Source organism: Passer domesticus, chromosome 1, assembly GCF_036417665.1.
Source record: "Passer domesticus isolate bPasDom1 chromosome 1, bPasDom1.hap1, whole genome shotgun sequence".
NCBI classification, from domain to species: domain Eukaryota; kingdom Metazoa; phylum Chordata; class Aves; order Passeriformes; family Passeridae; genus Passer; species Passer domesticus.
Genome location: NC_087474.1, coordinates 145,459,801 through 145,479,799, shown reverse-complemented (window position 1 = coordinate 145,479,799; position 19,999 = coordinate 145,459,801). Strand labels below are relative to the sequence as shown.

Genomic DNA, 19,999 nt, shown 5'->3' with positions numbered 1-19,999 from the left:
CAAGGAAGCGTAACTAAATCTGATAGCAATTGTGATGTTCCAGTATGCAGAATGTACTTGATAAAGCCAAGGTAATTAAACAGCATTCAATAATGTTCTGAATGCCTTTTTTAACTTCACAGAAATTATTTCAATTGTTCTTCCCCCCCTCTTAAGTACAATTTCTGGGGAAGGAATAGTTTTTGTTTGCAGATTTTTAATCTATGATTTCTACAGATTTCTCCAAAATACTTCATGGTCTGAAATTTATTTATCTCATTGATTGGTTGATAAGTATTGTTTGTTAATAGAAATTATTGTATGGGTGTTTGTGATTCTCAGCTGTACACTTATGTTTTGTTTTTGTTTTGTCATGAAGTTATTTCCTGTGGAGAACTTCCTACTCCGCCAAATGGGAATAAGATTGGAACTCAAATCACATATGGATCTACAGCTATATTTACTTGTGATTCAGGGTACATGCTGGTTGGCTCTGCAGTAAGGGAATGTCTGTCATCTGGACTCTGGAGAGGAATTGAGACCAGATGTTTAGGTATGATACTACTGTCATGACTTGTCCATTTTCTTTCTCTCTAGGAGACAAAAGTAAGCAAAATGATCTGCTTGTCCTTTTCTTTTAGCAGACACATTGAAGAGAGCTCTGCATGTGTGTGGCTGGGCTACACTGTTTTTCACATCAAATTAGAACTATGTGTATATTTTCAAAAATTCCATTATCTTCACAACTTGCAAAATCTGTGTTACTGTATTTTTGTATATGTCTTTAAAGTAGAACTATACATAAGCAGCATGGCAGATTGATTCCATATATGTCAGCTCTAATTCATATCCTCAGTAAAATATCTGCATAGTAGATCTGAACTAAGTGGTTGTGTCATAGAATTAAACTGTATTCTTGAAAAGATACAGAAGGAGGAAAAAAAATTGTGTAAACTTTGCCAGGACCAGTGCAGCCTTATTTCTGAGAGAAAGCCACTATCCAGATGCTTTTTACAGAATTGAGACCCTTTACTTGTACAAGGATAGGCATCTTCTCTTATTTAATATACTCAGACATTGTTGCCTGAATTATTTATGAATAAAATGAACACATAAAACAATTTCAGGGCTTCTTTCTGATTCATTTTCATGTGTACCTTGAGCTGGGTTATTATATTTACTCTAGAGACAGTTTTTAACTCTATATTTAATCAAGATTTTAATTTCAGTTGAAATAAAAAGTATTCTGATTTAGACTGAAATATATGTCGTATTGTATCTTGTTTTGAGAGGCATGAACATATAACAGAGTATCCATAAACTGATACTCTCAGAAAACTGAACGAGCATATACAATAAATATAGGGGTTTGTTGCAATATATATTTGTACAGATTGCCATTCACCTTTTAAAACTACTTTTAATTCCAAATGTTTTTTCTTCTGTAAAACAGCATTATTTGTTAACATTCACATAAGTGAACAACTCATGAATGAGCAAAAGAGTTGCTTATCAGGCTACAAGTCTACAGCTGGAATGTTCCCTAACATGCAGCAGAGAGGGATAGAGACTTTGTTTATGTTTCACTTTAACTTGATATTCTTCATCTTCTAAATTCCCAGCAATTACAAGATGTTCTAAATCTAAATTTTTGAAGCACCATACTATGTGTGTAATCAAAATGTTCTGCTCTTTTTTCTTGTTTGCCTTTTTGTTTGTTTTTATTTTTACTGATTTTTCTGCAGAAGTTACAGCTGCTGAAGTTTGGAGAAATGTAAAAAAATTTATTCAGAGAATAGTAACATAAAAATAGGTAAATTGGATGCTATTTGTGAATAGCACCTTGGAAAAATACTTGCATTTAAGAATTTTGCCAAAATAACTTCATGCCAATGAAGATCAGCACAGAATGAATTGAATTTCTCCTACATTTGCATGTAGAAATAAATTGTAATATAATTTAATAATAGTAACAGATTACATAATCTTTACTTGCAACTTAAAAGAGGACCCCTACTTCTTGGAAGATATTCATTATTATTCAGTTCATACACTATAATGTCCAGTAACAATAAAAAGTTAAGAAAACAACTATGTAACTAGAGGACAAAAACCAGTAATCTAAACCAAGCCTATTGTATCAGACTAATAGGCCTACAGTAAATCTTATAATGCATATCTTTGAAGGTTTATTATGGCAAATTGTTGAAGACAGAATGAAAACAAGTATTACTTAGAAAAATTAGAATATACATCATATAGAGCACAGAAAAAATGTACACCTTGCTTAAAAAAAGAAAAAAAGAAAAGAAAAGCTAGTGTCAGAGCAAATTTATAAAAGGGAGAGAGTCATGGCTTGCAACAACACTACCTACTGTGTTACATCACTGTGCAGGAATGAGTGCCCTGCAGACACAGAATAACTCAGTTTAATTCTTGTTTCTTCCATAAGAAATTTGAGACTTAAGAGGGATGAGATCATCTAATGACAAATCAGAAATAAGAAATATTTTAAAGAAGGTTGTTGTCAGAAAGTACAGGAAGTGGAGGAAAGTAAAGAAATATTAGAATGTGAGAGAAAAGATCAGGAGCAGCAGGAAGAAGGAAGACCTATAGAGTGGGTATTTTAACGGTGGGCATTTAAAAAAATTAACTTTTGTGCAACTTATCAATAATATTCACTATCTACTTCTGATGTTTTCGTGCTTTCAGTTGTAAACATTTTTTACAACTGAGCCTTTCAGATTGCAACACCTTTCCACTTTTACTTTCTGAAAAATGTAGTTGTTCTTGTGAAGTGATTACCAATGTATTTCTGTTTTAAGTTTTGAAGATGCCCTTAGGAATACACTTTGGTGACATACATGAAATCCTACAGGATAAAATAATACCCTTTTCAAGTATTTTGTTTAAAAATGCACTTATTTTTTTGAAAGAGCTACTTAAATAATTATATTTAATTGTTGTATTAGATAGCCTGATCTTAATTCCAGGTATGTGTAATTAAAAAAATTTATGAAAAGTGGAACAAAAAAGAATCTAAGTATCTGCAGTAGAACTTCAAAGTAGTTTGTGGTGAATCTAATGAGATATAGATGAGAATTAGAACTGAGGTAAGCTTTAAATCACCAAAACTATTGACTAAAATCCAAGTTATGTTATTCTGTTACATTGTGAACAGTAGTGCAAGGTTTGATGACAGCCATAATAGTGTGAGAATAGGATCATAGGTTTCACAGCTCTTTTTTGTCATCTGACTTATTTTACTAAAAGATGGATAATGTATGGATAATGAATCTGTGGCAAAAACCAGAACACTTAACACAACTGCCTTCCTTTCTCAATCCCCCTTTTTTTTTTTTTCTTTAAATAATACCTAAATGACAAAGTAGTACTTCATGAGTAATCACATTATTATAATAGTAAGAAATTGATTTCTTGGTCCTTATTCTCCAAAGCTGATGAGAAGAAACAATGTTCAAATTGAAAAAAACAAATGAAACAAAACAGAATAGAGTTTCTGAAGTAATTGTGTTGTCAAAGTTTAAAAAAATTAAATGTTTCAGGACATTTTATTGTGAGAAAATCACATTAGTATTTTAGAATAAAATAACTAGCAAAGACTAAAATCATGACAGTTGCGTCTCCTAGGTTACAAACTGTCTCTCAAATTTATTATGCTTGAACTTTTCTGTACTGGTTAACACTGAAGCTGTCTATGTAATAAATGCTGAGAAACATTCAGAACCATGGAATAGATTTTTACTGAATATTCTATTTATAAAAACCTGTGATTTTGTTACATATTTTCCTCTTGGAAAAATGTTTAAATATTCAACAAGAAATTTATTATTCTTTTGTCTGTTTACATTAAAACTTTGTATATTTGCAGTATTTACAAATTACATATTTACAATTTTATATTTTGCATTATTTCCTTTACTTATGGCATTAATTTTGTTTGCTTTAATTTAATGTCAGAAATAACACTGATCATAAAAACATATGCTATCATACTTTAAGGTTTTGTGTTTTTTTTAGTGTATTTATTTTAATGCCTGTAATCAAATATTTAGTAAACTGGGCATTTCCTAGAGTAGAAGTAAATTGGGTCTACTTTAATCACTCTGTAGTACTTTCAGATACACTATAGAATTAACTAATATATGAATGGTGAAAAACATTTCCTAACATTTCTCGAATGCAGATTTTCTTCCCCCTTTTTTTCAGAACATTACTGTGTATTTTTTGCCTTTTAAAATGTTTTATATATTGTTTTGGTAAATATTTTCGACAGCTTAGTCAAAAACACTTAAAGTAAAACTAACAAAGAAAAGTATAGCATGCTTTGAAACGTCTTTCTGTTAGAAACAGTTCTTATATATAATAGAGCAGCTTTTTTCTTAGATTATTAAAAATAATTCTGCTGCCTTTCTAAGACCTTACTCATTGTTAATGTAATGTACAAATTTTTTTATTTCTCTTTAGGGGTTATCTAACTGAGCTTCTCTCACTTGTGCTAGTTACATGACTGATAATAATTTAAATGTTGTTTAGACATCTTGTTAATGAAAACTGCATGTAAAGACAGCAAAAAATATTATTTTCAACCAATACTTAAACTCAGAGGAAAGATATGCACATTTTTTTGTTGTTGTTGATTGGTGAGCTAACTCCAGGTTTTCACATTTCTTGAGCTCATGACTCTATCCTCTTCATCGTAGCTGAAGCATAACTCTATTATCTTCAACACCTAACACTTATTTCTTAATTCCTTCTTCTTTCTCAATACCTCATGACATCTAAACATCCTGATAAAACAGATCTGTTGGTATTCTATCCCTTATTTACTGAAAGTCACCACTGTTATTTCATACAGGATAGACTCAGAAACTTCTGGAACAATAGTTTTGTTCAGTTTTGCATATTAGTATTAAATCTCAAATAAAGAGGTTTTATAAAGTGTCCCTATGAATTAAATGCAAAAATGAAGACTGAAGCTTATTTGATTAATAAGGCATAAGGTAGTGTGCTTCCTATACATGGTTAAAGTTAGAGGAGCTTTGTAAAGGCAGATGGATAGAAGAAAAGAGGTTTTTAGTTAAGTGTGTACATTAAATGTCAAAATTTGCACTTCCTAAACATTAACATTAAGAATACTATTTGTCTCTCCTCCTAAGAGAAAGGCTGCACTTCACAGACTGTGTCTTTGTCTGAATTAAAAAAATAATCCATCAGACTGAGCAGATCATGAAACAAATAATTGATTTAGAGTTATCTACATTTGCATTACATATGGTTCAGAGAATTTTCCTTGGACCATATCTAGTCTAGTCCTCTGGGCTAAATGCCATCATTACTTACATGGTTTAAAGTTGTCAACAAGTCAATAATTTTGACTACTTTTTCTCCAAAAGGAGATGAAACACGTTTTGTGCACCTAGTTGAGCTTCTCAGTGTGCTTCCTCTCAAAGGAAGCCAATTTTTTTGTGATAAAATCACTCAGCACATTTAAGAGAAGGAAGATCTAAACCAAAATTCTAATGTGAACACAACCTTTGATGTGTTAGCTGGGGAATATTTATCCCAGTTTTACTGAACTCTTTTTTTCATACAAAAATACTGCTTTAAAATGCTAATGAGTCATTTACTGTTACTCGTAAAGGAAAAATCAGTTATCCATCAACTCTGAGAACAATTCTGTCCGTGGAGTCAAAACAATAGCAGACATACCATCTGGGGCAAAGCAACCATGTAAGCTAACAGAAAAGAATGTTCAGTGCATTAATCTGTCAGTAGTATTTTATATATTTTCTCAATCAGCTTTCAGCCACTGAAAGCTTTCCATGTCTATGTAACCTCTCTGCCACTATTTTCATACTTGAAACTTCTAGAAAAATATATAAGCAACTACCTACTTCACTGTTTTTAAATCTCTTTCTAAAACTCTTGGTATTTCTGTTATGGGGGATTCTCTATCTCCAGTGTTACTGAATTAATATATCTGGAGTTAGCCATATGCTTCTCTTTGTTCTTCAGTACTACTGTATAATAGTAACTAGACTTTCAAATTAGGTATATGATGTTTCATCTATAAAGAATTATTCAGCTGTTTCAAGGAATTCAGCAGAGAATTTCCCTCTGTGGGCCATAGATTAAAAAAGATTTGAAATAACTTTACCATTCATCCTGAACAGTTTTAGTACAGCTTGAACAGCTGTCAAAATGAGACTCTCCTGAAAATAGCAAGAGAAATGCCCCAAGCCCTGTTTTGTCCAGAGCTGTGCCTTCTTATATCTTTTTATGAAATGCAAGCCCTGTAAAGAAAAAAAAAAAAAAGCCAGGATAGAATTCTTCCCTTTTTAGCGGAGGTCATCTTGACAGGTTAATTAACTTTGTTGAATAATAAATAACATAAATCTTTGTTTTCAATAATACATTGGTATGTAAATTTGTTTCACCACTGTGCTCATTTTTGACACTATTGACAACTAAAGTACAGGCATGTTTTCTGCCATTTAATGTAAAGATTCTGTATTCATTTATTCCTGTTCTCATGGAACAACCTGCAGAAAAGAAATCTCATTTATAGCTATGGTTTCAAAGGTTCTGACACTAAGTTATTATGATCATTCTTCATTGCTAGAACAGGATTTCATGTCAAATTAGGTAATTTATTTGGTGGTCACAGGTTATTAATATCCTTCATTCCCAATCTTTGACTAATTCTGTTTTTTAATAATATTTCAAGCAATTATTCTTCTCAAGTTTTGCTAGACTGGAAATTGAGACTATTATATTTCTTATTTCTTCTCTCAAATCTGCTACTCAGTAAAACCTTCACATTTAGTCTCTTTTAATACTTTTTTTTTTGCAATTTTCACTTGTCTTTACAAAAATGGTATCTTTTGATTCAGTATTACAAGTTACAGGTTACATTAAGACCCACGGGTCCCATCTGGATTCATAGAACTGCTACAAAAATCTTCTACATCTATGCCATAGAAAAAATGGAACTACAACTGGTCGTACAGTACACCACAAAAATGAGATATTGGCAATGGACAAAGATGTCATGAAAACAAGTCTAGAATATCTTAGCCTAATGTAGTCTAGAATCCTAACCTAGTGGGAAGTCAGCTATTTGCTACCAGGGTATTAGAATATACTTATTTGTCAAAAAGCCCTTATAATAAGAGTTAATTATCCTGAGAAACAATTGCCATCAGAATTGATAATAAAAATACCAGAATATATAGCAATAAATATGAGGATATCTTTAATCAATAATTAACATCTTGGAATTATTATTTTCTTAGATAGCTTAATAGACAAATGTTAAAGGCAAGAATTCTACTAAAATTCATGATAAAAATAAATAAACACATTACATTTAGAAGAAATGCAAAAACAAAATAAACCCCAGAATACAACTGAAGTTAAGTAATAATTGCTCTTCCAAATACAGGTGTTGATAGCGATAGAGGTTTTTGGATGGTTTGAGACGTATTTTCTTTTTTCTTCCTCTATGCTTTTTTTTCCCCCCTCTTGATTGTGGAGAAGTAATGGTAGCAGCTACTAAAAGTTGAGGTCTTAATTTCCTCTGGCAGAGAACATCTCTATGGCTGTGTAAAATAGAGTGGGAAAATAAAGCCAAGAATAAAAGTTTTGTTAAATATCAATGATTCTCTAACTTTTTGAACCTTATGGAATTTACTTATTTGCATGAATCAGTGGAAATTCCAGTAAAGTTCTCCAATATTCTTTAGTCAGGAACTATGTACACCATTATTTAGACTTTTTATAGGAAACATAGTGAACTGCTTACGACATGCACCTACATGACAGTTGTCACTTTTTGGTTTTTAAAAAAAAAAAACAAAAAAAAAACTAACAAAACCAAATAATGCCGAACTCAAAATTTTGGGGTGTTGGATTGTTGTGATTTTGGGGGTTTTTCCCCTCTTTTTTTTTTTTGTTTGGTTTGGTTTTAATATCTTTTTGTATATTGCTCAGTCACAGTAAACTTCCTCTGGAAAGCAGAGTAAAAACTAGCAAAAAATCCTGCAAATCCCCAAGGTTTTGTTTGTTTGTTTATTTGTTTGAATCTCTTGTTTTGATTTGAGATAAAAAATGTGTCACAAGTCTGGTGTATCCTGGTTTTAAATGATACTTTCTTCCTTAACACTTTCACTGATTGATTTAGAATTCTGTTATGACAGAACTACAGTTTTATAATACAGCATTATAATATTCTTTATGAATTCAGTTTAGAAATCTGACATAGGGATAGAGCTATTTTAAAAATATGTTTTATTACTAGTAGTGGGAAGCTCACAATTGGTCATGCAATATAGTTAGGGCTCCAAAGATATATCTGTTATACAGAGTGGGAGGAAATAATCAAGACAGAGGGATTTGAAGTGGGAGGAAATAATCAAGACAGAGGGATTTGAAGTAAGGGACTCATAGAACAGCCAAAACTAGAAAGGAATTTTAAAAAATCATCTGATCCAACATTTCATGGCAAGGGGAGATGAGATGGGATTACCTAGCAACCTGTTTAGTCCCATTTTGAAAATATCCAGTGGTGTAGACTCCCATCACATGTCTGAATAGATTGTTCCGGGTAATGCTTGTTCTTACTGTCAAAAGAATTCTTTCTTATGCCATGATGAAACCTTTTCCAGTGCAGCTTGCACCTACTGCTTTTCATCCTCTCCATGAGACTCCATATGAAGCGAGAGCCTCCATTATTTCTATAGCCACCCTCTAAGTACTGTAACACTGTCATGAGCTGCACCCTGCCTGAGCTTTTTCTTCTTCAGGAACTAATGCCTTCAGCCTTTCCTTGTAGGAGAGGTTTCTCAGCCTTTGATTATTTTCATGACCTGCCTATGCAGTCTGTCTCAATCTTTCTGCATCTTTCATGTGCCGTCTGGCAGGCACTGAGTAGAGTGGGGTGATCATATCTCCACCACTGCTAATAACATTTCTGCAGATGCAGCCCAGGATCCGTTTTGCTTTCACTGTTGCAGCCACACACTGCTAACTCACAGTCAGCATCTTGTCCACCAAGACCCTCAGGTGCCTTTCAGTGACCCTGCTCCCCAGCCACACAGATTGTGGCCTGTTCTGGGCTCTTTGTTTCTGTCATCCCAGGGGCAGAATCTTGCAGGTGTTTTTGTTAACCTCAGACAGTTCTTTCCTCCAGCCTGTTCAGTCTCTCTCTAAGATGTGTTTTCCTTCTCACGTCTTCCTCACCACCAGTCTGGTGTCATCAGCAAACTTGGTGAGGCTGCTTTCAATCCCATCATCCAGATAATTTATGAATATATTCAATGTCATGGGGCCCATTACTGATCCTTAGGGAACCCTGCTGTGATAGGTTTCCAGCCTGAGTGCAAACCATTGATCACCACCCTTTTAGTGCAGCCTGTTAATCCATTCCCTACCCATCCTGAAGACCACCCACCCAATCTGTATCTTGCCCTTTTGTGAAAGAAAAGGCTGTGGGAAGTGGTATTGAATACTTTGCTGAATTTCAGGTAAGCAACATCCACTACTCCTCTCCTTGTATATAATAGATGTTGAAGAAAGTCAAAAGAAAAGAAGAAAATAAAGAAAAAAAGAAACTCAAAAGTCAAAAGAAGTCAAAACTAGGGTCTGACAGGTTTATGAAAATGAAAGGAAGTAGATTAAGAGGATGGGATTTTTAAATTACTCTAAATTTTCTGGAGTGAGACTGGGACATTACTGCAAGACATAAAGATGATTTGTAATGAATTTTCACCTGTTGAAGTTGTATGGGTTTTGTAAAGTCCATGCACAGTTGCAGAAACTGCACTGTGATGTCAGTTACCTAACAGGTTGAATTACTTCAGTTTTATTCTCTCTGCACGGGAAACAGAGATTGACCTTTCTAGTGAAGTATTCTGCTTCCACTGCCATAAAGCAACACTAAATTCTTAATTAGGAACCAAGCCATATATTTTAATTCAATGCAGCTAAAAAAATATTTCCTTGAGCATGACCTGAATCACTGCAGACTGCCTGGTTGCATTTTGATAGAAACTAATCTTTTACAGCTCAGTTTTTATTCCTCATCTGGTTAGTCCTGTTTATAGTCAGAAATATGATAGGATAGGGAAATTAGTTCCTTTGGAGCATGTTCAAAAAAGTCTTCTACATTCTGAATGGATTATGAATTTCTTGGAAAATCACGAAATACTCTGGCAAAAATTCTTGAAACATGCTATGCCATCTTATCCTAGAAAACATAAATTTCATGTATTCCTGTTTTTTACATAAGACTGAGAGAAACAGGGAGGGAACAAAGAAGGGATAATATATCCTTGAACAGTACCAGATTTGGACTCCTGATAAGTACACAGAAGTTAAATTGCAGTCATCAATCTAATATATGTGGATGTTCATAGACTACTAATACTGAATTGGTAAATTAGTAAATTCTGATCATTTTATCATGATTCATATAATGAAATACAATACAAAACTCAAGTTGTAAGAAAATATAAGTTTTAGTTTTTTAAAAAATTTCTAGCCTCAAATAAATGAGGCAAAGTGCAGAAAAATACATCAGGGTATTAGAAGCATTTAAAATTTCAGAGGAAAATACATTCCAAACAATATTGGTTCTATATGTCTTTTCTTATTAGCAATCCCATGCTTTGGAGATTTATTTGTGGGGGTATTTGATGAAAATTAGAAGACAAAAGGAGCGGGGAGGAGTTTGGGTGGCTGGTATTTATTTTCTCCCTAAAAAGTACAACCTGAAACACTGCCTTTTTTTTTTTTTTGTGCTTTTTTTGCTTTTCTTTTTTTTCTTGTCTTACTTTTCCTTTCGCAGTGAATTCTGTACCAAATGTCACAGTCTTCATGAAGTCAACCAACCATTCTTTGAGGACTTTACCAAATTTTTTACTGAATCATTTTCCAGAATTCATTATGAAAAATAGCAACTGCACAGTTTGTGGTTTTTTCCCAGCCTCTCTGTAGACCAAATGTCTCTTTATGACTTTCATAGTGAAAATACAATATTTGTCATATTTTGATAACAGAGTAAAAAATTACGCCTAGGCATAGCCAGATTTTTGGTTGCCATTTGGTTGCTGTAAGATTTGGCAGCTGTTGTGCTGACTGCCTTCAACCAAAGGATGTTAATCTCTTTGGGATTCCACTGGGAAGGAGAGAAAGAATGGATAACATTACAGTCAAATTCCAGCAATAAAATGTTCAAGTTAATTTTTTTGTATTGTACGAAGGCTATATTTATGATGTCCACATGGATTGATATCTATAATATTTGTATTATTTTTATTTATGTGAATTTTTTCTATTTAGTTAAATGTATGATGTTTTAATGTTGCTTTATTCATTTAATCATAACCAAAATAAAACTAAGGTAAATAATACATATATTCATGACTGCAGTTTTCACCAAGCTAATAAAAATAAAGCTTTGAATTAGGTCAATAAAAAAACCTTGAGAGTATTCAGTGTATCTTTGTTTAAGTTAAGAAGGTTTATTTAAAACTTCTATGGCATATTTACTGATTTTTTTTTTTTTTTTTGACTGTAATCTAGCTGGTCACTGTGGTATCCCAGATCTTATAGTCAATGGACAAGTAATAGGAGAAAATTATGGCTATAGAGACACAGTTGTTTACCAGTGCAGTCCTGGTTTTCGGTTGATTGGCTCTTCTGTAAGAATATGTCAACAGGATCACAACTGGTCTGGCCAACTTCCATCCTGTGTGCGTAAGTAAGCATGGCAGCAAATATTGATGTTACAGGAATATCTGTGTCAAACTAGATGAGGATTTAATGGTCCCCAAAAGTATGGGGCCAAATAAAATCTGTGATTCTTCTATCAGGTGAAGTTAAGTGTTGGCAACTAAAATTTCCACTGCATCTTTTAGTGACTGAATACCTGCTGTTTTGGATATGGAAATTCTTCAGAAAGTGATAGGACTTATAAATGCCACTACTCAAATTTGAAAATGGCTTTATGACCTGTAGTGGCTTTTGGAAATATTTAATATATATTTACTTTCACTGTTTCAGTTAGATAAGTAAATACTGCTGAAGTAAACTGTCAACACTGCAGATTAAAATATTTCCTTTACCAACTTTTTTTTCTTCTTCTTTCTCACAGAGATACTGTTACATTGATTTGTGGTTTTGGTGTTCTTTTGAGTGAATATTGTGCTTTGTTAATGAGGTTTCTCTTGCATAATAAGTGTGTCAAGCCATCACTTGAAAGACCTTTAAATAATAACATAAAATGATGTATTTAATTTAGGAAAATTTGAGATATCTCTAAGCACTTTAAAGTAAATTACCACTATTTTACAGGTTCAGTAATATTAGTGTATTCACACTGTATTAATCTGTCTCCAAATATCCTATAGCTCTGACTTTGAAACAGAAATTCTCTTAATACCAAGTCATAGCGCACAATTTAATTCATTTATTCTGTCATGTTTTAATATTTATTTTTAATTAATGATTAAACTTTTTTTTACCAACAGTTTGTTACAAAATAGCAGAAAATGTTTGCTAAGTGTTTTTGCATAATTTTGTGAATATTAATTTGTGTCCAATTTTCCTTACTTTTGTCTGGATTTTCTGGATTTTACTTTCTGTAGGCACAGAAAGTAAACTTTACCTTCTTTATATAGATTTTTTATAAACATTTCACTGTGCCAATAGTTCTGGGTTGTTTTTTTTTTTTTTAAAATAGTCATAAATTTATAGCTTCACTAGGTATTTAGGCCACAAAGATAAAATATTGAGTTGATAATAAGACAAATTTGTAAGAAACAATACCTGAGGAACTAAGTAAAATATTTCCTTTCAATTTCAGACTATACATAATGAAAATCTAGTGCTTGATTTTCTCCTGCTTCTTCAGAAGAGTTTTCTTCATTTGCTTTCATTACCTTATGTCAAATTCTGTTCAATTTATTAAAAAATTTAAGTAATTCTTGAACATGAATATATCATGGAAAATATGCAGGATGGTATAATATCAAAACTTGAAAATACTATTATATAATTATTATCTATTATATAATAAATAATGAAAAGTGATAACATCTTCTTGTGTTTTGGTTGGTTTTTTTTTGGCTGGTGCTATGCTAGCTGTCAGCTGTGGTCACCCTGGTAGTCCTATCTATGGGAGAACAAGTGGAAATGGTTTCAACTTCAATGATGTTGTGACATTTTCATGTAATACTGGATATGTTATGCAAGGACCAACCAAAGCTCAGTGCCAAGCTAATAGGCAGTGGAGTCACTCACCTCCAATATGTAAAGGTAAGAAAGCAGCATTTACAGGTTTCAAACTAAATGTTGTAAAACATTAAGGCAAAAAAATAAACAGAGAGTAAAGGAACACAAGACAAAGTGATTCCTTTCTCACCAACAAAGAGACGGATTAAATAACATAATAATCTTCTTATTAAAGACTTGTGATGCTATGATTTTTTACAATCAGGTTGCCAGGATAGAGTTGCAGAGAACCTTTCATATGTGTCTGTAGACTGTATTGCTTTATAAAAAAATTGTTTCTACAAGTTACTGAAGCAAAATTATTGAGAGATAATTAAGACCTTAAAGCCTGAAATAATTTTCTCTGCATTTTTAGCCAATATAGTTCTAGCAGACACATAAGAAAAGCTACTTTTATTCCATTTATGTTTCCATTGGTGCTTCACTGAGCATTTTGACTATGAAAATTGCTATTCTATGTTATTAACATTGATCATTTGTGTTCATTCTCAATGCTTCCAGATATTATATGTAAAATTCTTTCACTTAGAAAAATAATAGTATGATATTAGTCATATTTAATTTTCCATCAACAGTTTCAGGAAAATTTTGTCACCCATGTGACATGTCTTTTTAAAATCTCTATGTGCTTTTAAAATAATTTGTTTTATTTAGAAAAATGTACTTTTTGCTGTAACCTACATGCACATATGTGGAAATTCTAATTATTATTTTTCAGTATCTTCCCTGCAGCTTTCATGGATTTTGATCTGTGCATAAACTAAATCATGCATTTTTACAGAAGTTTTATTGACTGTATTTTCTTCTCAATAGATGTTCTCTACTTTCATTTGATCACTTTCTCCTAAGAGATACTGCCGAATAGTTTGCAGAACTTAAATTTCCAAGGAACTCTTTGTTGATGAGAATACATTATTTTCTAAATTTACAGTACTAAACATGTACTGTGTGTTTAGGGTACCTGCTTAATCTCATTTTCAATCCAGTTGCTATCAGTCACCTTGGTATTCTCATATTGCACAGTAATGTGCCAAAGTGCTGACAACTTATTGGCATGTAGGGATTGGTAAATAAGTTGATCAGATTACTCAGGTTGATAAGGTTGCTCTTTGAAACTACACAGTCCTGAAATTGTATGTTGGTTTTAGGAGAGTTTAAAAACAATAAGTACTAATCTTGTGTTGGGTATCATTAATCATGTCAGCAATGTGCAGCAAAATCCATTCTAATATGATTTTATTTGCTTTGAAGTTACATAATAATAAACTGTTACCTTGAATATTTGTAAACTACCAAAATTTTGTTTTATTTGCTTTGAAGTTACATAATAATAAACTGTTACCTTGAATATTTGTAAACTACCAAAATTTTGTTTTATTTGCTTTGAAGTTACATAATAATAAACTGTTACCTTGAATATTTGTAAACTACCAAAAGTGCAATAATATAGAAAAGGCTGCAGATTGTTATGAAGTCTTTACTTTTGTCCCATGAACTTTTCATATAAATTCAGGGCACTTGCTGTTATACTATTTACAACTTTGTTAAATGTCTAGCTTCTTAGCCAACCATAATAATTGTGGAAAACTATTAAAATGGCTTGTATTTTGTTTCAAGTGCTCACTAATCCTGAATAATGAATAAATTATTTTAATTACTTTAAATATATGCTTAGTAACATGAACTTGGACAACATTCTCAAGCACATGGTGTGATTCTTAGGGCTATCCTGTGCAGGATCAGGAGCTGAACTTCAATGATCCTTGCAGGGGGAAAAACAGAAAAAAAAAAAACCAAAAAAAAAGAGAAATGTAGTTCAGGCTTTCCTCTAGGAAAAGAAAAAAATTCAATATTGACCATCAATGTAGCTAACAAATCTTTCTGTCCTTTACTGTTAAAGAAGTCAAATACAAGCAGAAAGCTATTTCTGTCCTTGGAAAAGGTGTGTTCTCTAGGCTTGTAATGTCAATATTTGAGACCTGCTAGAAGAAGCACACAAGCAGACTATAACATTTAGAAAAGTGGCTAGAGAGGACATGAGTCATAAAATTAGTACATTAAGTGGTTTAGTTAGGAAAAATTATCTTGAATTGCATCTGGCAATGCCATTTTTCCTTTGCAGATTACAGAGCTTTTCAGCGCGTTTTAATAATTTCATATACAGAAATCCATACGTATTTATCTCTGAAATTCAAAAAATGTGAATGCAGGGTCCTGCACCTGGGGAAGGAAGGGTAACCCCAGTAACCCCATGCACCAATACAGGCTGGGGGTGGAGAGCAGCTCTGCAGAGAAGGACCTGGGGGTCCTAATGGACAACAAACTGTCCACAAGCCCAGCAGTGCCCGGGTGGCCATGAAGGCCAGTGTTGTCCTGGGGTGCATTAGGAAGACAATTGCCAGCAGGTCAAGGGAGGTGATCCCACCCCTCTACTGAGCCCTAGTGAGGAACGTCTGGAGAACCTGGAGTGTGTCTAGTGGAGCACTACAAAGATTATTAGGGACTGGAGCATCTCTCTTACAAGGACCAGCTGAGGTAGCTGGGCCTGTTCAGTCTTGACAAGTGGTGACTAAGAGGGGACTTCATCACTGTCAGTAACTGAAGGGTGGGGTGTTGTATTGCATTAAATAGTTATTTAGTAGTTTGCACAGGGTATTTAGTAATTTGCTCTGTTCACATAATTTGTATCCTATGACCACATGTTCCTCCCCTTTTTCCCCCCCTCTAAGTGTCAGTGTTGGTGGTCTCGCCCTGGTCAGACCCTCCCCTTGCCCCTCCTCACTGGTATCCCATTGGCTGTGAGCCTCTTCTTCCGCCCCCATTCCCCAGGTATAAAAGTCTCCCTCCATCAGGCAACACCCTCTTTTCGCCATGTGTTTTCCCATGTGGTGCATCTTCTGGGAGTAAAGAGAGAACATTACCATGTGGAGGAGAGCGCTTCTGGTCCTTTGCCTTTCATCCGTGTAAGATCGTGTGGGCTGGGATCCATAGCTAGCCGGATTGGACCCAGACAGCCCATCCAGTCATACATTCTTGCAGTGGGTGTCCAGAGGATGGAGCCAGGCTCCTCTTGGAGCCAGGTAAAAGGATGAGAGGCCGTGGGTAGGAACTGATGCATAGGAAATTCCACCTGAATACACATGCAGATATATGGATTTGCACAGAAGTGTGTGCAAATGCATGTATATAAACATGCAATTGATTATAGGGATCTAGGGATAGTAATTTTTATGGGAACTTGGGTTTTCTAGAATTTTTTTTTTAATTCACTTTGAATAAGTGATGATGTGTTTCCTTGACCAGAGGAAAACGTATTAAAACTGTTAAAACAGTCTTTATGACTCCCACAATAAGTATTACACTGAACTCACAGATAGCTGTAAGACACAAAAAAGAAGAAAAAAAATCCATATTCAGAAATTTTCAAAAATATAACTTTTAAAGTCCTAAGGACTCAAAAAAGTCATCAGTATTCTTAACCATTAAAGTTAACCTCTATTTTTAAAAGCTCCTGCCCACTTGTTGGGATATGTTCTTATTCTGTCAGGTTCACCACAGTCTTACCTAACTGACTTTGTGTACTTTAGCTCAAAACATCTGTCTTAAAGGTGATCCATTATCAAAATGTTGCTATAGGAATATAAGTATGCATTTCTGTGTTTGTTAGACCAAAACCACATCTAGCCCCAGAATATGTTTCTATTTGTGGACAGTAGTGTGTGTCAAGACAGGAATATAAATTCATTTTATTGGTATGTTCAGTAACTTTTAGTGGCCAATAATTTTACAGTATTATCACACTGTAAAGAAGCATTTTCTTTTATTTGCTCTGGGTTTAACATCTTGTGGCTGTAGTGACTCGCCATTTCTGTTCTTCCTAATTCACTACCATGATATAAAAAGTTAGGCTATATAAAACCAGCAACACATTGGATATTTCTTATACAAAGATTAGAAAACTATTTTAGGTGACTGTATTGGTATGGCTCTCAAGTCTGTGCTCTTTTTCGTTTTAGTGGTCAATTGTTCTGATCCTGGAATTCCTGCAAATTCTATAAGAGAAAGTAAAATCGAGCATGGAAATTTCACGTATGGCACAGTGGTATTTTATGACTGCAATCCTGGATATTTTTTGTTTGGCTCTTCAGTTTTAATTTGTCAACCAAATGGCCACTGGGACAAACCTCTACCTGAATGCATTAGTAAGTAGATAATGAGTTTGTTTCTACAAAGAATGTGGACTAGACGAGGTATTATTTTACACAACATTTTCATCAGTCTCATGACAGCAATTATAATACTCATATTTATATAGATTTGTGTGTGTGCAGTACTGCTGAAGAGTCTCAGTAGCTCATGAAATAGCAGTTATATTATTCTTGTATGTAGAAAATAACATAGAGTACTTGTGGAATGCAATAGCCAAAAAACATCTCTGAATGCTCCAGCATAATAATCTTTGATAGCAGAGATGCAAGGTCAAAACCTGTCCATTCACTTCACCAGTAATAGCACTGTAGAACACCTAAGATGTCCTCTGGACGGTGTCCTCAGTTTACCACACTAATAGATGTACCAGAACATCATACTCATACACAACCTATTCACTAAGGCAAGTGGATCAACACAGGTAAGTTATTTTTATTCTGGTTTGTCATGACCAGCTTTCTAACTGTGATGCAGATAGAGACAGAGATGTTTTTTAGACTTTTAATTGGCTGGTCTCTATTAGTCTGTGAAAAGGCTTTCATTTAGGATCAACATTTTTCACTGAGAAAAGGTTCCTTATTCAGGAATCATAGACTGATATTTGCAATAGTGTAGCTATTTGTCTCAGGAGGCTTCACTAGTTCCAGTATTACCTCTCAAAAAATAAGAAAATAATAAACTTTTTTTATTAATAGTAATAAAAATTTCAGTTATGGAACTTGTCCCTTTCTTTGATGGGATAAGTAACTTGATTTCAAGTCACAGTGAAAATTAAAACAAGGCGTCTGTTGGTTACACGTTAAATTTGAAGGCAACATTACCATTACCATTGCCAAAGACAAATACTCCTTCATAGTAAAATATCTCCAAAGAGAAATTAATTTAAAGGTAAAGTAGCAAAGATTTCTTCTTTGTACATTTGTATTTTAGTCTCTTAGTAATTTCTTATCTGAATTGTAACAAGTAATTTAACAATACAGCTTTTATTCTTTTTTTTAAAGAGCTTTGGGAGTAAAAGTGATACATATACTTTTGTAAGGGCATCTTCTGCTTTATTTGTGTCATTTTTATAGAGGGGTCAATGAATTCTACCTAAGTGGTATCCAAGATATTTTGTAATTGTAAGCTTACCAAAAGTTTTTAAGAGCCTTTTTTTAAGAGCTTCTGGAGTGTTTTGCAAATTATTGCTGGAATGGGACTTTTTACAATGGTCTGTATTGATAGCACAAGGAGTAATGGTTTAAACTAAAAAGAGTTTGTTTAGATGAGATATAGAGTTGTTCTGTTTTGTTTTGTTTTTTTTATGAGAGTGGTAAAATAGAAAGGAAGAAATTAGTTAGTATTAGAAAAAAAATTCAATCAACTTCTCATATGAAATCCCAGCCTGAAAGCATTAATATCAAATTAAATTTTGTAGAATGCATAATCATATTAAGGGTAATATTAAGGGTGCTATAATTTTTAAGTAAATTATTAGGGATCCAAAACTTCTAGATATAAATGTAAACAAAAAAGTGTGTACAGGAAACACCAAAGTTGGAAACTGGAAGGTACCAGTATGAAATTAACTGTATCCTGTATGACATCTGAATAGGGAAAAAGAATCAATCAAGAATACTACAGATAACAAAATATTCTGAAAAACTGTGAATGTTCTTCACAAGATAAAGGTCTCATTTTGTTGAAGCCTGCATGATCAACATGCCTTTTTCTTGATGATGTTCTAAGTTTTCATTTTCAGCAATTATCCGTATCTGATAGTATATTTTAGTTAGAAACAATTGATTAAAAAAATAACACGCTGACAACAAGTGCTTTTTATGAGAAGTTGACTATTTTGGCTCTTTTACTCAAAGTCCTCAAAGCAGAACAGTCACGGGTCAGCAACACTAGGTAGGAATCAAAGCTGGTCAATAGATCTTTTGTGATCCTGTCAGGAAGGTTCTGCACCATGAAGGTTGGACCTTTGGGAGAACATGTCATTAAATGCAAATACAGTATACACATAAATTATAACTCTAAGACCGTAATCATGATTTAAGAAAGAAAAATTGCCATATATGATTTTGGTCTTACACTGTTTTGTACAATCATAGTACTGTTGCATGTATCTGAAATGCCATGGAATTGAACACATCCTTGACCAGGCTTCTGATCTGCATTTTTCTTTAGTAAAAAAATCCTGCTGAAAACAGAATTTATTGCAATGAAATTTTGATAAAAAACTGCAGTTGTATGATTTAGCAGCTGGTTCTACTACGCTAATATTTGCAGCTCTATTTTTTGGGTTTCATGGTACATAAATACAAATATATCTGGCAAAGATAATCTACATACCATGGACAGATGCAAGATGAGAAATCAAACATCAGGCCTAGATTCATTTTGTGTACATAGTGGATTGGTTTATGAAATTTTGGATTAACTCTAACTCTGAACTATTAAAAGAGAGATGAAGTTCTGCATATTCTCTACCACAGCAGTGACTTTGGCA

The 19,999-nt window shown here is 33.3% G+C and overlaps 1 protein-coding gene across 4 annotated transcripts in view; it reads left to right on the top strand.

Moving 5' to 3' along the window:
• CSMD3 (CUB and Sushi multiple domains 3) overlaps positions 1–19,999 on the top strand; it is a 589,442-nt gene that overhangs the window by 517,499 nt on the left and 51,944 nt on the right. For all 4 annotated transcript variants that reach the window (XM_064395032.1, XM_064395025.1, XM_064395049.1 and 1 more), the window contains 4 exons: positions 359–532; positions 11,587–11,760; positions 13,147–13,320; positions 17,313–17,498. In XM_064395032.1, coding sequence (XP_064251102.1) covers positions 359–532; positions 11,587–11,760; positions 13,147–13,320; positions 17,313–17,498 — 708 coding nt within the window. The remainder of the gene's footprint in view (positions 1–358; positions 533–11,586; positions 11,761–13,146; positions 13,321–17,312; positions 17,499–19,999) is intronic.